We start from the raw sequence: 17,661 nt of genomic DNA on the forward strand, positions 1-17,661 counted from the left end.
CATATGCAAATTTGGTAACAATCATTGATAAACGAATACTGATGATTTAAAGAAAACCAAAGTGGCTTGAGAATTTAAGGTTATACAGACTCAACCAAGGATTGCCACGAACAAATATAGTCCTTAATCCGTTGATCAGCTACAGATTTGTATCACCATGATCACATTTCGTACCGAACGTGACAACATCTTTGTCAGTTTCGAAACGCTTGGTTAATACACACTTTATTATCGTTTTTGTTCTGATTCATTTTTATCAATAATTCTTTTGTTAGTTAGTGGTTATTACACAATAAGTTTGTTATTCCCGATCAATTCCCATTTAAGTATACGCGTAAAGATTCTATTTCAATCATCGCTACTAAATCATCGCTGCTGGATAATCGCTACAAGCTATTTGCTACCGTTAGGAGCTATACTAAAGTAAGTCTTTATTTCTTTTACGGTTACGTTGTTTATCTTTTGTATGTATTATTGGTGTAGTTCTCGTATTTAGTTTTCCGTGCAATCGCCTGGTTAATGTTACATTTCGCAACTCATTTTTCTTAGTTTTGTTTCCTTTCTGTTGTATTTTCTTTTAGTTCGAACCACACGCAACCTCAACTGCTACTCTCATCAAGCAAATTAACGTCGTAGCGCTATCAACTAAATTAATAAAGATTACTGTGTGCGTTCGAATTGTCCGCTCAGTAACTTAGGTAACCTTTTGAGGTTACAACCTTGAGCAAGACTTTTACTCTGTGTCCTCTGTGAAGCCAAACTTGTATATCGAAGGGTAATCACAAATTTACTTTTACACGAGCACTTTAGAAGTTTCACAACGACCTGACAGCCATTCAGTAAAGTATAGGACTCTTAGAAAGTCATGCCTACATTCGGACTTTGCTGTTAAGTGTCCGGATTGGCGGAACTGGTGAGATAGCAAACGGTTTGCTTCACGGATTCGTTCATGAGCACACCTAACGGGAACAGGAAACAACAGAAATCCACAAACACTATTTAACCAATTCAAAGCCTTGCCTGTGCTCAGTTCTGTTTTAAAGCACTTACAGTAGGAAGCAACTAGAGTACTCAAAACGTGGAGAGAAACACTCGATGTCTCTATTTGTTTTATAGTATAATAATATAATTTCAAAGTGAACAACAGTGTGGTCAGCATGCTCTATAATCTCGTAAAACACACTACAACGAGTCAATCAGAATCTCTGATAAAATGGTTCAAATAATCTAATTGGTTGAACAAGACTACAGCTGTCAAAAATGTCAAACTATTAAAAGATCACAAACCGTCAAAGTTCACAATTTGCAATAGTTTACAAAACTGAAATACTTCGGCGCGGCAGAATGAATTTCACACTTTTGCCTGAAGTTTTTTAAGTCTCTAATACAGAATCTAAAAGTAAAATACTCCTTGAAATCCGGACGAGTTGAAGCTTATAAACACACGCGGTTTTTTTCGCATGGCAATTAGAAAACAAACTGCTCAAGGCGGTGTTTTATAAATGAACGACGGTCGAATTCACAGGAACATATAGATTGCTCGCGGTGACTGCGCCGTGCTGCTGAGACTGAGGTGGCCTTCCACTCGACGCACTGGAAGGGTGTCAGAGTAAGCTCTTAGTTGTTTACTCGATGGGCGGCTGATGTAATTTCTGAGGCTTGCTTCATCGCGATGACCGGAGATCGCAATGATAAGCCAGGTGCGATGGACCTCAGCATGATGATCGCAGTCGCTCTGATACCGTCATGATTAGTATTAATTTTGACAGTTATGCCAGTTTGGCTATATTTGTCATAATTCGGTCTTTTTTCTTTTGTTTTTGAACACGAAACTATGCATACTATACGAGTGTTAGAAAATGGCTCCGGTTGCTCTTGCATACGGCGGAGAAAAAAAGAGGAAAAAAGCTTAGACAGAAGCATATTAATGAGTGACTTAGGAGAAAGCAACATGAATGTTTGTCACACCACCAGGTGTGACAAACTGACGAGTCAAAACTTCTAAGTCAAACTGACAGTGCAGGCAGGACATTGTAGGGCATATCTGTGACTTCCAAGTCAAGATTTGTCCGTAACTAACTTTAATCTACAGTATATGATATTTTAATGCAGCGGATATGCAAACAAGCCAGAATTTAAACTGATATCAACCGACACGGTTTTAGAGAGATCGAGGCTCATTTTGACAAAGAGATAGTCAGAGAACATAATATCATTACTCAAGACTGATCGACTTATTTACTTCGACGATGACCTGATTCGTTCGTTACCAACAGTTCCCGCCTCAGTTTTATGACACCTAACCGGGCAACGTAAAGCGACAGTCGAGTTCTGTTATGGGCACCTGTTTTGACAAGCATGTACGCATGTCAGCAGGGCACTTCTATGATTCTTCCATGATTCTAACATGACGCTAACAGTAAGTAAGCTGATATAGGAAATTTGCATTTGTCAGACGAAAGTTTTTCAATTTATGATCACTTTTCGAACAATCTTTTGTATAATCTCGATCAATCTGAAATGCGTTGCATAGCAAACAGCCATGCACAGTAATGCAATAGGTACTTGGAAGACTTTATAAGTAGATATACATCAAGAATCAAACATCCTACAACGGCATACAGCGATGCAAACCTTTCAGCTAAATCTCTTACATGCACCCAGTGTTTGCAGTAATCATTTCTTTTTTTTCAATTTTTGGGGTAACATCGTTAAAAAGGATTATTTTCAAATGCGAGTTCCATTATCCTGGAAAGGGGACAGGGGGAGGGGGAGGAGGGGGGGGGTTGGGGTATGAAACAAGCTGCTTCCTTGTAGTTACTAGTTACTTTGCCTTTTTTCATATAGGGATAATGTATTTGACCTCTTGATTCAACCACAGGTCAACGTTCATCATATGCTGTATGGATCACTTTTTGATCACAGTTTCAAATCTTCTACTTTCTGTGACACTTTCATCCTCTGATCAAGGTATGTGAGATCAATAAAGAGGGTGTTAATGAGGTGATGGATTTTACGGCTAACTGTTAAAATTTTGGCAAATTTAACGGCCAGCGGTTGATTTTTTCCCGGTATGGTTAAGCTAAAAAGTTTTGCGTGAATCTTTTTTCACAACTTCTGGTCAAAATTAGTCCATTTTTACGGTTATCGGATGAATTTTTTGGCCGTTTCACGGCTAACGGCCAACTACACGAGACCTTTAATAACGTTACTCAAGTCCTTCCCTATTTAATAAGGGCTACTGTCAATAATAATTGTCCGAAAAAAAAATTAACCGTTTTTCCAAACAGTAAACTTATATCATTATTCGTTAATGTACTTGAGAGAGCGTCGTTACCTGAAAGGAACGATTTTCCATTGTCATAAAATATCTGATCACTAAATACTGCACGCGTGAAGTGTTAAGATGTAGGTACGTTAGCATCATTGTGAAGGTTTAGATTCGCGCCTTCGCCTGGAGAAATATTGTATATTAGTGATTGAGCACTTTTGCTGCGTCAGAGTGGCCCTTATCTTACAATTCGGGGCACGCTGGAAAGAATTTGAGGAAGTTTCGGAAGCTTTCGACTACTTCTCGTATTTGAATAACTTCTCCTAGCCCTTTCGTGTTTAACTGAGGCTATATAAACACCGGGAGGGCCCTGTTGTTTAAGTGGTTCTCTCTTTGTATCACACGTGCTCACGAGGAAGTTACATGACAGTCAATAGTAATGAAAAGGGAATGCATTTACCACATGGATTAACGTGTATATGCGAGTTGTCCTTCTTTTTTCACACAGTGTTCATTTTTGTCAAATCAGAAAGCTGTCATATTTACACAACTTCATTACTAACCTTTCAACATATTTCTCTGTAGTGATTTTAGAGAAACAGCCAATACCAAGTAAGATCTGGTTGTGGGTACCATCAAGGCCACCTAATCCAACCTTTACGCCGTCGCAGTCCGGTGGGCCGACCGGGGTATGATTACATTTTTCAACTGTTGTTTTCGCTTGGTGATGAGAACCAAAATTAGATGACAAAGAGAATTGTCACCTTTCACTGATAGTTATCAAGGTTTGGGGAAATTAGCTGTCTTCAGTTTTGATTGTGCTTCACAATGCCACAGAAAATGAAGAAGTGTTTCTCAAATACCAATTATTAAAATCAGTTTATCTTTGGTTTAGATTGGATGCTCCGGCTGTCTTTAGATCGCAAGGGAAATCTCTGATTGGGCCTCGTCTGGGTTTAATTTATATTCTTCAATACTCTTGAATATTTTTTACATCTGTTATTTTAAATTGAAGATTAATTTCACATGGTTCGTACGCACTCTTATCCTTTAAATAAATACCGAAACGAATTTTCGGTATTTATTTAAAGAAAATTACACGATCTATCACAACATTTTCTTTTGTTTTTATTTTGCCCCTTTCTTATCAAAAATGATCTTCTTAAGCTGAAAATGGTCAAGAAGGAATGAAAGGTTGTCTTCGTTTAAATGATTTTTACCTCTCGTTTAGCCATATGTTTACGTTACTCACTGAAGCTGGAAGTTAAAATGTTAGATGTTCATGATCATTAAAACACCCAAAGACACAGTGTTATAATGAGTGAAATCAAGTGTGCCTTGGTTACAATCGAAAACAGCTCTTTCTTTTCAAATGGATAAAACCTAATAACCTCCTCATATATTATTTCAACTGATTAACAGTGGTTGAAGCAGACATATTATTCAACCTGTGATGTTTCTGAGGATGCATACCCACAACCAAACAACTGGCTTAGAGGTGATCCTATTGAGGTCCACAGTGGAGTGACAGTAGTCTACATTACTCTTGAGTACCGAACTGTTAGCTGTTCTGGCAGAGGAGGGAAATATTGTAAAGAGTATTTTGACCTATACGTGCATCAGTCTGAGCAACCAACGCAACCCGAACCCCTAACAAACAATGCTTCTTATGACAAGATTGCTAGAACAGCTCCGTCAGCTCTTGGAATCAGAGAATCTCAAACGTTTAGTGTAAATGTTAAAGAAAAGTACATTATATTGGCTTTTCATGACCAAGGTTCATGTACTGCCCTTCTCTCCGTCGCTGTTAAATATTACTTCTGCCCAGAGACAGTTCATGTTGGTGGTTTGGTGAAATTACCACGTACAATGGCTCCAGCAAACAACTCAGTTCCAGTCGTAAGTAATTGTACTAAGAATGCCGTCCACGAGCAAGGTGTTTTAAGGGTGAACTGCCAAAGTGATGGGGGCTGGAACATCAGTTCACTTAAAGGAAATTGTATATGCAAGGAAGACATGGAAAATGTAGGAGGAGAATGCAAAGGTATATATAACTAAAGTAACATAGAAGTGTAGTGCTGAATAATTCTGCGGGCTGGCAACATGATTAGACAAAAAGATGATTAATTTTTAGCTCGGTAATGAAATAGAGTATCAAGAATAAAAATCAGCGAAAATCAAATGAAATGACGTTCCAACGATTCCTTGATCATTTTTCAAATTCTAAAGGTCAGATTCCGATGAATCTTTTTGATACTAGGAAAGCGTGTTAAAGTCTCTTTGCATCAGGTTAAAATCTCCACATTGTGGAATGTAGAGAGTGTTAGTTGAGTACTAAATAGTTTTTCCTTAATTGAGTCAGATTGAGCGTTCAGTTTAGGTTTTTTCCTTGGATAAAGAGCATTTCTTGAAATAAGCATTCAAATTTCCTATAACATTTCTTAAGGATGGGAAATTGTTCGTGTAGATCTTTGTTACTCTGATTGTGGGCTTTACGCAGGTGTTTTCCAGTAGCTGAGAGCTTATGTTTAACAATAAGTTGAAAAAGGTTTCGACGAGCGAAAAAGAGTATAAGCGTTTTTGCGCCTCGTTACGGGCGTAGGAGAAAGAAAATTTGGATTCTCCACGAGGAATCAAATCCCAGACTTTCGGATTTTGCGTCCCGACGCTCTGTGACAGAGACTCTCTTGAGTGAACAAGCTCAGTACTAGTTTCATAGATTATGCGAGACGTGTCCTGCACAGTGTTGGTGTCAGCAAAGTCGAAAGCGTCAAGTAAAGAAATAAAAAATATAGTAAACATGAGCCTGGTAATGAAATAGACAAAGTCTTGTAGGGAGACGAAAAAAGCACCTTTCTCCTGAAGACCTATCCCCTATATATTTCAGTTTCATCACTCAAAATCATTGCAAATCTTCGCCATCCCCCCCTAACCTTCCTCGTTCCTTTTTGGTCTTCGTCTACAGTCTAATTGAGGTGCTTTTTCTTGAGACCAGCTCTCAGTGCGACATAATTAAGCAAAAGCATTAATGTGAGAAAACTCGATTTATTCCAAGCATAAATAATAGAATGGTAGAAGCTTTTACTCTAAGGAAAGAATCTAATTAACTGATAACTCCGTAGTGAATTACGAGCATAAGTTTTTTTTCTCTTGAGTATGTGAACTCCCGGTTAAAATGAATAGACTCTTTATATTTGGTCGTTTGGAAAGTGACTTGTTTGTGATAAGGATGACTTGTATCATGAATGGAGGCTACAACCGATGGTAATGGGCTTTTCCTCCTTCACTGGTTACTAAAGAAAACGCTCAACACATTTGTCTTTGGCTGAGATCGAAAAAAATTTTTAAATCGACTTTATCAAGATATAGATTTCATTTCCTTCTTCAGATTGCCCAGAAGGTAAATACAACGACGGGAATGGCTTCAATTGCACAGGTACAGATGCAAATATAGCTTTGAAATGTGAATGGAATCTGTTCGATTATACTTACTTGGTTAAGTGTTTGTGGTCCCAAGCTGTATCCAACTCTCCATATTTATTTTTAGTTGTTAGTGCATCACTTTACCGTGGATATCTCGAAATTTTGGTTCACTGTCGATTAATTTTGACGTACGGTATGAGGATCTGTGGATCAAATATGACGAAATTTCCTGTTCTAGCCATACAGCAAACCAATAACACCAAATCCGTTAGAATGTTTCCTTAAATCTTGCTCTAGCAGACTAAAATGATAAATTTTAAATATATAGGTGTAGGAAACGTGTGATGGCCCATTTGATCAGGTGTCACTTAGTTTACATGGTCGATTTCCTAAAAAAAATAATGAAGAAAATAGACTGTTAAATACAATTCATAAGATATGATTCCTGAATAAATATTCTTGTGTTCTCCTCACAACATATCCTAATTCAGTTATACCATCAGCCCCGAAAAATGTCCAAGTAATCTTCATTAACCGAAGTGCGTTGGAGTTAAAATGGCAGCCTCCTGGAGTAACAGGTGACCAGACCCACGTGTCTTACGACGTCGACTGCCTTAAGCCGTGTGAGGGTGAAGAAGAAAACAAGTGCGTTAATAAAGCTTGCGGGAGTGACGTCATTTTCACACCAAGAAAGGATAGCTTCAATGTCACTCACGTTATTGTTGGAAATCTTACTTCATATGTAAACTACACTATGAAAATCTACGCTAAGAACCGAGTGAGCGAAGTAGCGAGAAGGAAACATGGAATTGAGGCAAGCCTCTCGGAAATAACAGTGAGGACTAACGGATCAGGTAAGTCATGATCGGCTTCTTGACTAAAGAGAGTCTCACACAAATTCCCTTCTACTTATCCATCGTTTCGGTGTAGAGACTTAGGGTTACATCACAGTTCATTTCACGATGAGAAGTTTATGATTCATCTCTGTTAAAAAACTAGTTCCAGGTAAACCGGAAGTGTTTGTCGTACAACCGGAAATAGCTGTTGTTGTAACTTGGACACTAAAGGAAAAGAACGGAATCATTAACGAGTACCACGTGACATATATGAGAGAAGATGATAACTCAGAAACAAAGACTCTTGCCACTAAGAAAATGGAAGCAAGGTTTGATTTAAAGGCGGGAAAAACTTATAAATTGCAGGTAGAAACATTTTATTTCTTATCCGAGTTAATTATCAGTTTATAATCTCTTTTAGAAAAAAAAGTTTGTTTAAAGCAACTAAAGAACAAAGTATTAAATATTTAAGAATAAATGTTTTGGCACTCTTAAGGTTCATGAAGTATAAGTGATTGTAAAGCACACGATGGCTGAAAAAGAACGTCTAACCTTGGCTCCATTCGAAGACGCTATTTTTGTGCTCTTGAGGAACAACCCTCCCTAATGAATACGATGTTCTCTTCCCTAAGGTATTTGCCATAAACCAGATTGGAAGAGGACCTGCAGGAGTGAAGAATTTTACAGTTAGAAACAGTTAGTGTGTGTACTTCGTTGCGAAGTCACTTTACTTGTAAGATTGACATATTGGGACTCTTTTAACTATATCAGTTTGAGCAATTTCCCTCTATTTTTTCCTATAATTTCAGCCCAAAATGATATCAGTCAATTTTGTGTCCCTCAGCTCTTGGGCTTCCATGACACCAAGAATCTGAAGTTTTTTTCGTAAGGCATAACCTTGATGTATCTGCATCAAGCCGGAAATTTTAGACAGAAATAATGATAGGAATCTGAAGGAAGGAGTTTTTTTCGGAAAGGTACTATGAAGAAAGAAAATAAGAAATTAGTTAACTAGGAACGAGTAATGAGTGTTCAGCTAAGTTTCTCTGTCAGGAAAGATAAACTCTTTAGGTTCTTGCAATCTTAAAAAAAGTATGGAAAAACGATCAAAGATGAAATACATATGATTCAATGCCCTTGCACTTCAACGTTTAGCATTTTAAGTCGTACATACACTCTTAGCGGTAAAAAAAACACAATTTCTATTGGCAGTCTTGGTGCCATCAATTCACGTAAATTTTTGACATCGTCTCTTAAAGAAAGTTAAACAAATTCTAATTATATTGTTGCTCACATTTATTGTTAAGATTCCAAGGTTGAGACCTATCTAGGGGTCGTCTACGCATTGGCTGCCTTACTAGTACTTTGCGTCATGTGTTTCGTCTGTTATATCGTGTGGAAAAGGTAAGTTTGGAAGGTATCTAGCAAAGAAGAACATAGGAAATTCCAGCTCCGGAAACCATTTAAGTTGAAGAATACTATCAACAAATTAAACGTCTTAGAGCTGTACAAGAACTTACCAAAACATAAGAGAGTCACCTAGTCACAAGTAAATATTACGTTTGTGTTTTATTTGGTGGATAAAATGTTATTGTCAGATTTGAGAATTTCTGAAACATTCAGGTGACCTATGTAGCTCAATTTTTTTCTCAGCTAAAAGTTTTTCAAGCTAGTCGAGTGAGTTTCCTTTATCTTCGTCTTGAGGTCATAATCATCGTTTGAGGCAACAGAAAGTTAAACTGAATCACCGCAAAGACGCTTGAAGGGATACAAACATTTTGACGAAAATGTGTAAAACTGAAAATGAAATTATAACAGTCAGTCAATCTGGTTTGGCTTCATGCTTCTCTACCTTATTATATTGCTACATTAAAACGAAAGAAGAGTTTAATAATTTCGTATTTGCGCCAATAGATGGTGCCGAAGCCGAATTGCTGAAAAAAGGGCGGCTGAATCCAACATTAGGGTATATGATGGTAAGTCTAGTCTATATCACACTATATTATAGAAAAAACCAAAAAATTACAACCAAAATAAATGCCCCGAAAATAAACAAAGTTAACCAAGCATGCAAACACACTGCATTCTCATAATATTCGATTTCACAAAACTGAAAAAGATTCAATCAGTAAGGCCCCATTTATATGGTCTCGGGAACCCCGAGTTACCCTAAAGCGATTTAACTTTTCACTTATTTCTTTATAAAATTCAGCTGACTGTTTACATGAGGTTGCGAACTCGTCTTGGGAAGGCGACACAACTCGAAGGGAAGGGGGAAGGGGGGGGGGGGAGATGGGAATGCGTGCACACGCAAAGGCAAGGATGTTCACAGCTATTCTTTTCCTGTCGTCCGCCATTTTGTTTTCGAATATGTAACCTGGCCGAACGCGGGTTAGCAGATGTCAAATTTCATATAAACGCTTCGTAAACTTGTCTCTATCCACAGGCGCACAAACTTCCTCCTTGAGGGGATAAACATATTACAAGAAATTGATAATAGTTATAATCAGGGAAGACTCCATATAGTCGCTTTATTTGCCTTGTGCAGAAAAGAGACAAAAAAAACAGCAAGCAGCTGCGGGGAGCCTTAGTTTGTTTTCGCTTTCTGCATGCCTGTAATTAGTTTTGTAGAAACAGTGCAACGTAAGTGTGTCAGATTTCTCTGCTAAAAAGACTCTTAGATTGCATAATCATCCTTACCATTAGGAATTTTTCCTTAGAAATTCCAATCAGCTCTCTTCATGAGTATCAAAATGTGGATGGTTTTAAACTTGACCGTCGAAAGTTAACCACAGTTCAAGTACTTGGAAGTGGCAACTTTGGTCAAGTTTGTAAGGCAATTTACGGACCTTTGAGAACTGAAGTTGCTGTTAAATCATTAAAAGGTACGTTAATCACCATTTTTTACTAGCTGAAAAATGTTTCAAATGTCTTTAGTAGATCGGAATTCATCAGTTTCATTTAATCCAATCTCGCTCTCAAATATAGCTATGTATGTACTCTTGTCCGAGTCCGTTATAGATATGGTGAAGGTTCTCGTCAGCTTTCTTCTGTAAACCTGATCATTTAGTTTGTATCTTAACATTACGTTTCAGATGATGCCCTGCCGAAAGACGCGCAAGATTTTAACACCGAGTTGGTCCTTATGAGCTCCTTGCAGCCTCATCCCCATGTGGTAAAACTAATTGGTTGCTGTATTGAAAAAGGTACATCTTGATGATTAACTGATGCACGTGAATGATTAATTGACTGATCGAGAATGACATTGGGTTTTTATTTGATTCTAGATCCCTCCCTAATAGTTTTGGAGTATTTAGCGTATGGTGATTTGTTGGGATACCTGCGTAAAAGCAGAGGAATTGAGGATACCTATAACACAGGAGAAAAGGGACCAAGTTCATCACTGAGAGAGAAGGACATCTTGTCTTTTGCGTGGATGATCGCTGATGGCATGAATTATTTAGCATCAATGAAGGTAAACTTGACATCTTTCACCACTAAAAACGAGGAAATAACAAGAAACCTATTTATTCCTAGAAACTTATATGTATTGCAAAAGGGTGGATATTAGAAGTACTGTATGATCGCAATACATTTTGCATTTTTCATCGTGCCTTTTAGCACGATGCAAAATAATCACCCTTAACGGAGTCTCTGTGTAAAAGAAGTTAGCGAAGTTTAATTAAGAGTATGTGGCCAAACTGGGAAAACTTTGATCGCACAATTTACATTTTATTTCAATACCAACTCGGCGCGGACAATGATAAATGGGGAATAATACATGGTTGTAAGACGACCAGACGTGATTTGTTTATTGTACGTTACATGAATGTTGATTAATTATGAGGAACTCGCCTACCTGGGCGAACATTTAGGCGTGAACTTTAAATACTTTTATTGTATAAACTGTAGTGCTCTACAAGGATTTCCAATTCTGAGAAAAGCCTGATCAACACACGTGAAAAATATGATAATTTCACGTGTGTTTGATATCACCAATGAGCTGCTGACACGTCACTCGCCTCTTCGTGCCACTCCGTGAATACCTTAGTCATTCTCAATCGAAGGTAGTTTGTCGAAATTTTTCGCCTCGGATCATGGCTACTAAAACGCTGAAAAATTGTTATGGCTAATGGGGGGAAGACAACCAAAATACGAAAAAAAAAACCGAAAGTTACATAATCAGTGGCTTTGCTAATGAAATTTCCCACGGCTGAAAACGAAAATCTACAACAGGAAGATTTGCCACTAAGCCGATTTTGGCCGTGTACCTGAAAAGATCAATAAAAATTGAATACTTGAGAACTTTGTAAATTGAAAGTTAGCCGCGCTCACTCGTGAGCTTTCTTGTTAAACGCTCGAATAGAAATTACATCTCTACTAGCAACCATGAATTGTTCCGTTTGAATTGCCGGAATTTGATAGTTGACCGCAAGAAGGGGGTGATCGCTGAATGGTAGACCACTGTAGAGGTTTATTTTTAGTAGCAAATGAATATCTGTACGAAAAAGAGAGTTGAAAAAAGGGTTGAAAATGAAAATTGAGAACAAAATTAAAAGAGCTTATGTTTCTTTCAAGACGTCTCTGAACAACTCTCGCATGTTGTGTTTCAGATTGTTCATCGAGATTTAGCAGCTCGAAATGTGTTAGTGGGTGACAACAAAGTGTGTAAGATATCAGACTTTGGTTTAGCACGTGGTTTGGAAGAAGACATCTACACGAGAAAAACTCAGGTGAGCTCTAAATAAACTTTCTAATCAAATAATTTTATAAATAGCTTTCACTATCTTCCCTCTTTATTTAGTTGATCCTCTACTTTAAGTTCTTCGAAAGATAATATTTAATTGTATTTTGTTTCAGTTCTCATAGCACTGTTCTTTTCATATATTTTTGCCGTTCCCGAATTTCAAGGCTCGTCTTCCCATTAAGTGGATGCCTCCAGAATCTCTATTCTATGGAACATCAACTACTATGAGCGATGTGTAAGTTTTTGCTACCTTCTTTTTCTCTAACCCGTTAAGCCTGAAGTTTTTAGCAGTTTTGTTAACCTCCATGGTTAACCTCCTTGACAAAGTTTTACGAGAATCAGTTGCAGAGCAGAAGTGTCTTATGTTCTTTCATCTTCACTCAACATTTCAGTTTTCCTTAATTTCTTGACGACACAACCGCATTGTATGAGACTGATACGTGTTGTTAACACTTTTCGGAAATAGTTTCACAGAGTTTGACGCGCTAGTATAGCCACTGCATGTCCAGGGAACCCGATGTATGAAAAACCTGTAATTATCAGAACAAGCTCTTTTCTTTGGTCACTCAGCACTCATTAATTTCAAATTTTATAGTGCGTGATGAAGGGTATTATATGGAGATTGATCATAAAGTCCAAATAATAACTTACGGATTAAGATTATGTGAATATTTCTATATTCTACAGATGGTCTTACGGCATTGTGATGTGGGAGGTGTTTACCATTGGTATGTCTAGTAATGTGGAGAACTTCCCTCTGGCCACGGGACATAACACTTTGACTATAACATGTCTTTCATATGGCAGTTAAGGCTGAGAAAAACTATTGTAGATTCACTGACTTTAAAGATCTCTGGCAGGATTTTGAGGTTTAGGGATAATGGGTCGGATGAAATTGTACAGATACTTACCTGTAAAACCAGAATGAAGCGGCAAACTTGCTAAATTTTCTGCTCCCTACCTCAACCCAACCTCTTCCCCCCTCCCCCACCCCTTTTCTCGTGGAGAGGCTATTCTAATGCATTTCCAACCGGGCAAATCGGATTGCCCAAGTTTTATACAAATTCCCTCACAATTTTCTCAAAAGAATCTTCCCTTTGAGGGACAGGATGTTAAAGCACTGTCAACTTTTTTGTTACACATATCGTTTCAGGTGAGTCACCTTATCCTGGAAAAACATCCCGAAAAACTGCTAATTTGTTGCAGACAGGGTACCGTATGCCAAGGCCTGCACATATCTCACAAGAGCTGTAAGTATACCTGCGGACTGCACTATCTTACCGTGCGAATAGAAAGATAAAGCAGGAAATTTACGATAAAGATTAAACTTTTGTTGCCGCCTACCGCCAAAGGTAAAGCATTTACATCTACCGAAAAGTGAGTACGAGTAGAATTTATTTTTTTAAGTACTGTTTTCCATAAATTTAAACTTAATATTTGTTATTTCTACGACTTCTCAGTTTTATTTAGCTAAAATTGAATACTGAAATACCTTTGACTAACCGATTTCATGGTCTGTACTGCATTTTACGGACTACATTAAATTTTCCCTCGGATTTAAGGCTCGCGCGGCCATAAATCCAAGCGGAAAAATCGAGGTCCATGACTTTCAACCAAGCATAGCGTACGTTCTAACTGGGAGATATAATAAGAATTCTGACTTAAAAAGTCATGCGAGATGCAGTTCTCGCTATTCAGATAGTGATGTTAATTGTTTCGGATGAACGGAGTAAATTATGTGAGTAATGACGTTATTCAGTAAATGGCACAGGCATACTCGGAAAAGAGAACTCCACTGAGCTACTGACAGGAGCCTCGAGGTAGACTAGGCGGTTTACTGAACTAGGCTCATGGTGAAATATTTCTACATGATGCTAGCATTAGGAATCGACATGTGATTCTTTTGCGCGATGATGAATGAAGATGGTAAATTTTAAGCGAGGTAGTTTGGCAAAGGATGATGTTATTTAAGCATACTCGGAGACATGAACTCAGAGTGCTAATACTGGGTGTTGAAAGTAAATTATCCTCTTCATTTTTTACTCGTTCTCTTTAAACTAGTAAACATAATATAGTATCAATGTCAAGAAAATATGAGTTACTTCATAAAAATTAGTCATTCCTATTTCAGGTATTCGATTATGAAGGAGTGTTGGGAAGAAGAGCCCTCAAAGAGACCAACATTCCAGTGGCTTTGCTCCGCGATGAAACGACTGCTGGATGATCATAAGGTTTGTTTGCAATTATTTCCCCCGAGGTTATATTTTTGGTCTGTCATTTTACATCAAAGCCCCTGGTTATAGCATTCCTTGACTTCCCCCTCCCCCTCCTTGACAGATTTTATCCCTCCCTCCTTTCGATACGGTGTTTTATTATGCTTGAAGGGGGAGGGGAAGGGTACCATACAAAAGTCTAGGGATGATTTCTAGCTCAGAAGGATTCACTCACTAAGCATCCCCTCAATATAATTTAACAAGATATTCTTTGACAGGTGTTGTCTTTATCTTATCTCTTCTCCAGACTTATGTGAACTTGGAAATCTACGACGGCAAGAACTATGTTAACTTTGATATGATGATGGACAAGGAGTGATGAAATTTGTTCAATTTATTTCATTTAATATTGGAGGGTAGAGGTTCAATCAACGACATATACCTCATTTATGACCTTACCTCTTAATTATGCAAGTAGAAGTGAAATTGGAGAAACTCCTTCATATTAACGATGCAAAAGGGTTCGCTTTGGAAATATTTGTTAATAGCGTTTGTATCAGGAAGTACATTGCGTGTTATTTTACGGAGAAAACCGTTTAGCAAAAAAATTGGACTTAAAGTTAAGTTTAATATTGGAATTAGTAAGAAATTCTTAATTTTCGAAAAATATTCGAAGAAAGCTTTTACTCAAGGAATTTTTTAAAATATAAAAGTAGATTTTAGCTTGTAGCCTAATTAAACACGTTTTAACTATGTTTATTCTCTGGCTTATATACTTCAGCAGCATTAAAGTTGCAATACGGGCTTGAATCATACAGTCGGTCTCTGTATGAAAGTATTATTATTAAGGATGCCTTTAAGGACAGCGAAAGACATCTTGTATCAAATTTTCATTTTTTTGGACCGAGGTTTTGGTGAACGGTTATTTCGACAGCTAGCTTAAAAAACAAAATTTGAAATTTTTAACATTCAATAACACCTTTAAAGATCAATTGCATTCTAATTTTTAGGATATTATTTGGAATTATAGCGTATAGTGAATAAATCAATAACGTCAAACTAGCTCATCGGCTGACACGCAAGATTTCGCGACAAACATTTGATGCTAACAAAGACACATTGCCAAACTCTCGCAAACATGTCTTAACTATTGATGAAACCTGTCTGTAGTTTTTCAACTTCAATGTCATTCTGGGCTGAAATAATGGTCATAGCTAACTCTCACCAATGAAATGCACAAGTTCATCGTGATACCACGATCATGATACCATGATCCCGAGCTAAACGAACTATTCTGCCCAAAAGCATCCGTAAATGAACCCATAAAAATAAGAATAGTTAAAGGCCAGAAATAACTTGAAAGTTACATTTAAAACGAGGAAACTCCTCGCTCCTGTCAGCCGAGAAAAAACTCCAGATGCACCGGAGACACTTTTTCGAGGCACACTTTTCTGGGAATTTTTGTGCGACGTATTTATGAACAACTTCCAGTGACTCAGTGATTTTCCAGTAACATCGCATTAAGGGATCAACGAACAAGAATGGTGGTTAGTACTTAATTCGTGGGTACAATAAAACCGAGAGCGATAAGTTATTAGTTACACTGTGTGATGTCTTTGATAGAAAAGATTATAATACATTTTAAAAGGTGTCGAGTCTGCTAGGCACCCGAGTCCGTAGTTACAGTTAAGGGTTGATAATAGAATGAGCGAAACCGAGGGTATCTAAAATGCCATTCAACAATGCTCGAAACTCTCTCAGTTACTTATTGATTCTTCTCACCAGCTTGTAAGTTAAACCTTACTATGAGAAATTATGACGTATTTTAAAGAATTAAAGGTTAAGTTATGATACCCCTCAAAATGCTGCATTATATCTTTTTATTTCACTCTCAATGAAACGGATTCTAGCGAAAAAAAGGTTTCAAATTGAAGCATTAATGGAAATTTCTCTTAATCACTTGGATCAAAGCACAGCCAACGGTTGCAAACTACGACAAGTCTACAACCGTACCAAATAATGGAGGTCACGCGGAATCAAACCCTTGGAGTCGTTTGCCTTTGAGTTTGCTGTAAAGTGTCATAACTAGCACGCCATTTGAAAGCATTGCTTAAACGTTCTTTGATTTATTGGCGATATTTCGAAATTCCCCGTCTCTTATTTTGCAAAGAGTTGGTACCAGAAAAAGGTTTGTTAGAGAGTCTGAGCCTTTCTGCAAGGAATTCAAGAATTTTTGGGTATTTCACCTGTACTTTAATATGCGTTTTGTAACTTGAAATACTCCATGACAGAGTGGTTTTGTAATTGACTATTTCAATTATTTTCCTTGTTTTGATATTTTTGTACTCCACTGAAAGTTTCATCATTTTGAATTATTCCCTTCTTATCTCCATAATATACGATGGAATGATACAATCCTAGGGGACGATTTTTTTGAAATTTAGGAAAGAAGAATACAAATACAGCATAAAATTACGGTTTGAAATCTGTTAAACGAAATTCTAAGGCCACTATAAAGGCCGTCTATAAAGTTATGAAAACGTATTTTGCAATCCATGTAGGAAAATAAGCTACATAATTATAGAAAAAACTTTTTTTGTGGTTGATGCAAAGTTTGTTCGGTGAAATTACACTAATTTGACCATTTGAGATAACGATGGTCATAGACGTAACAAGGATAATTTATTACAATTGCAGCTACTGTGACCACTGCACGCAAGAAAAGCTTAACCTAGCATTGCGTCACTATTTCGTTCAGCAAGTCTGCTCAGTAAATTTATTAACATTCATCATTAGAAACCAATGAATTAGAATAAATATATTCCACATAATTCATTGGTTGTCGCTTTTCTAGTTCCTTTCTTGTTCTAATCCTCGGTGAAAAACGTGACTCCAACTCTGCTTATATTCATCAGCGAATGTAAATAGGTGCCAGGTACTGTCAATAACTGGCGTGACGAATTGGAGGGGTAACTTGATGTGGAAAAAAATCCCATCCAGGAGGAATGATGGCACTCCTCGTCATTTCATGCTTAAGACGCCGGGATGAGCAATGCCAGCTTAGGGTAATGACCTGTTAAAAGTTAGCCTTTTTTCCAACAAAGTTCCCTCAGGATCTTCTTCGGTTATTTTTGTCGCTATTCAGTCTTTCATATTTCTCCATAAGTGTGC

The 17,661-nt window shown here is 37.5% G+C and overlaps 1 protein-coding gene across 4 annotated transcripts; it reads left to right on the forward strand.

Annotated features, from left to right (window-relative positions):
• The first annotated feature begins 318 nt into the window (after window positions 1–318).
• On the forward strand, window positions 319–16,080 carry LOC149041409 (ephrin type-A receptor 4-like). Of its 4 annotated transcripts, XM_089181158.1 has the most exons (19): window positions 319–423; window positions 2,882–2,970; window positions 3,857–3,960; window positions 4,694–5,315; window positions 6,660–6,707; window positions 7,186–7,548; window positions 7,694–7,896; window positions 8,163–8,226; window positions 8,838–8,934; window positions 9,445–9,506; window positions 10,251–10,415; window positions 10,626–10,736; window positions 10,818–11,005; window positions 12,144–12,263; window positions 12,442–12,512; window positions 12,965–13,005; window positions 13,431–13,527; window positions 14,409–14,508; window positions 14,798–16,080. In XM_089181158.1, the coding sequence occupies exons 2-19, from the start codon at window positions 2,904–2,906 to the stop codon at window positions 14,867–14,869; spliced, it is 2,595 nt and encodes an 864-aa protein (XP_089037284.1). In that variant the 5' UTR covers window positions 319–423; window positions 2,882–2,903; the 3' UTR covers window positions 14,870–16,080. The 4 variants fall into 4 exon arrangements, 3 of the variants coding, with proteins under 3 accessions (XP_089037284.1, XP_089037285.1, XP_089037283.1); XR_016179425.1 differs by lacking the exons at window positions 14,409–14,508; window positions 14,798–16,080 and having other exon boundaries at window positions 12,391–12,512; XM_089181157.1 differs by lacking the exons at window positions 319–423; window positions 2,882–2,970 and having other exon boundaries at window positions 3,735–3,960.
• Window positions 16,081–17,661: the final 1,581 nt, after the last annotated feature.

Source organism: Pocillopora damicornis, chromosome 8 (genome assembly GCF_964200805.1).
Source record: "Pocillopora damicornis chromosome 8, jaPocDami1.2, whole genome shotgun sequence".
In the NCBI taxonomy this organism is placed as follows: domain Eukaryota; kingdom Metazoa; phylum Cnidaria; class Anthozoa; order Scleractinia; family Pocilloporidae; genus Pocillopora; species Pocillopora damicornis.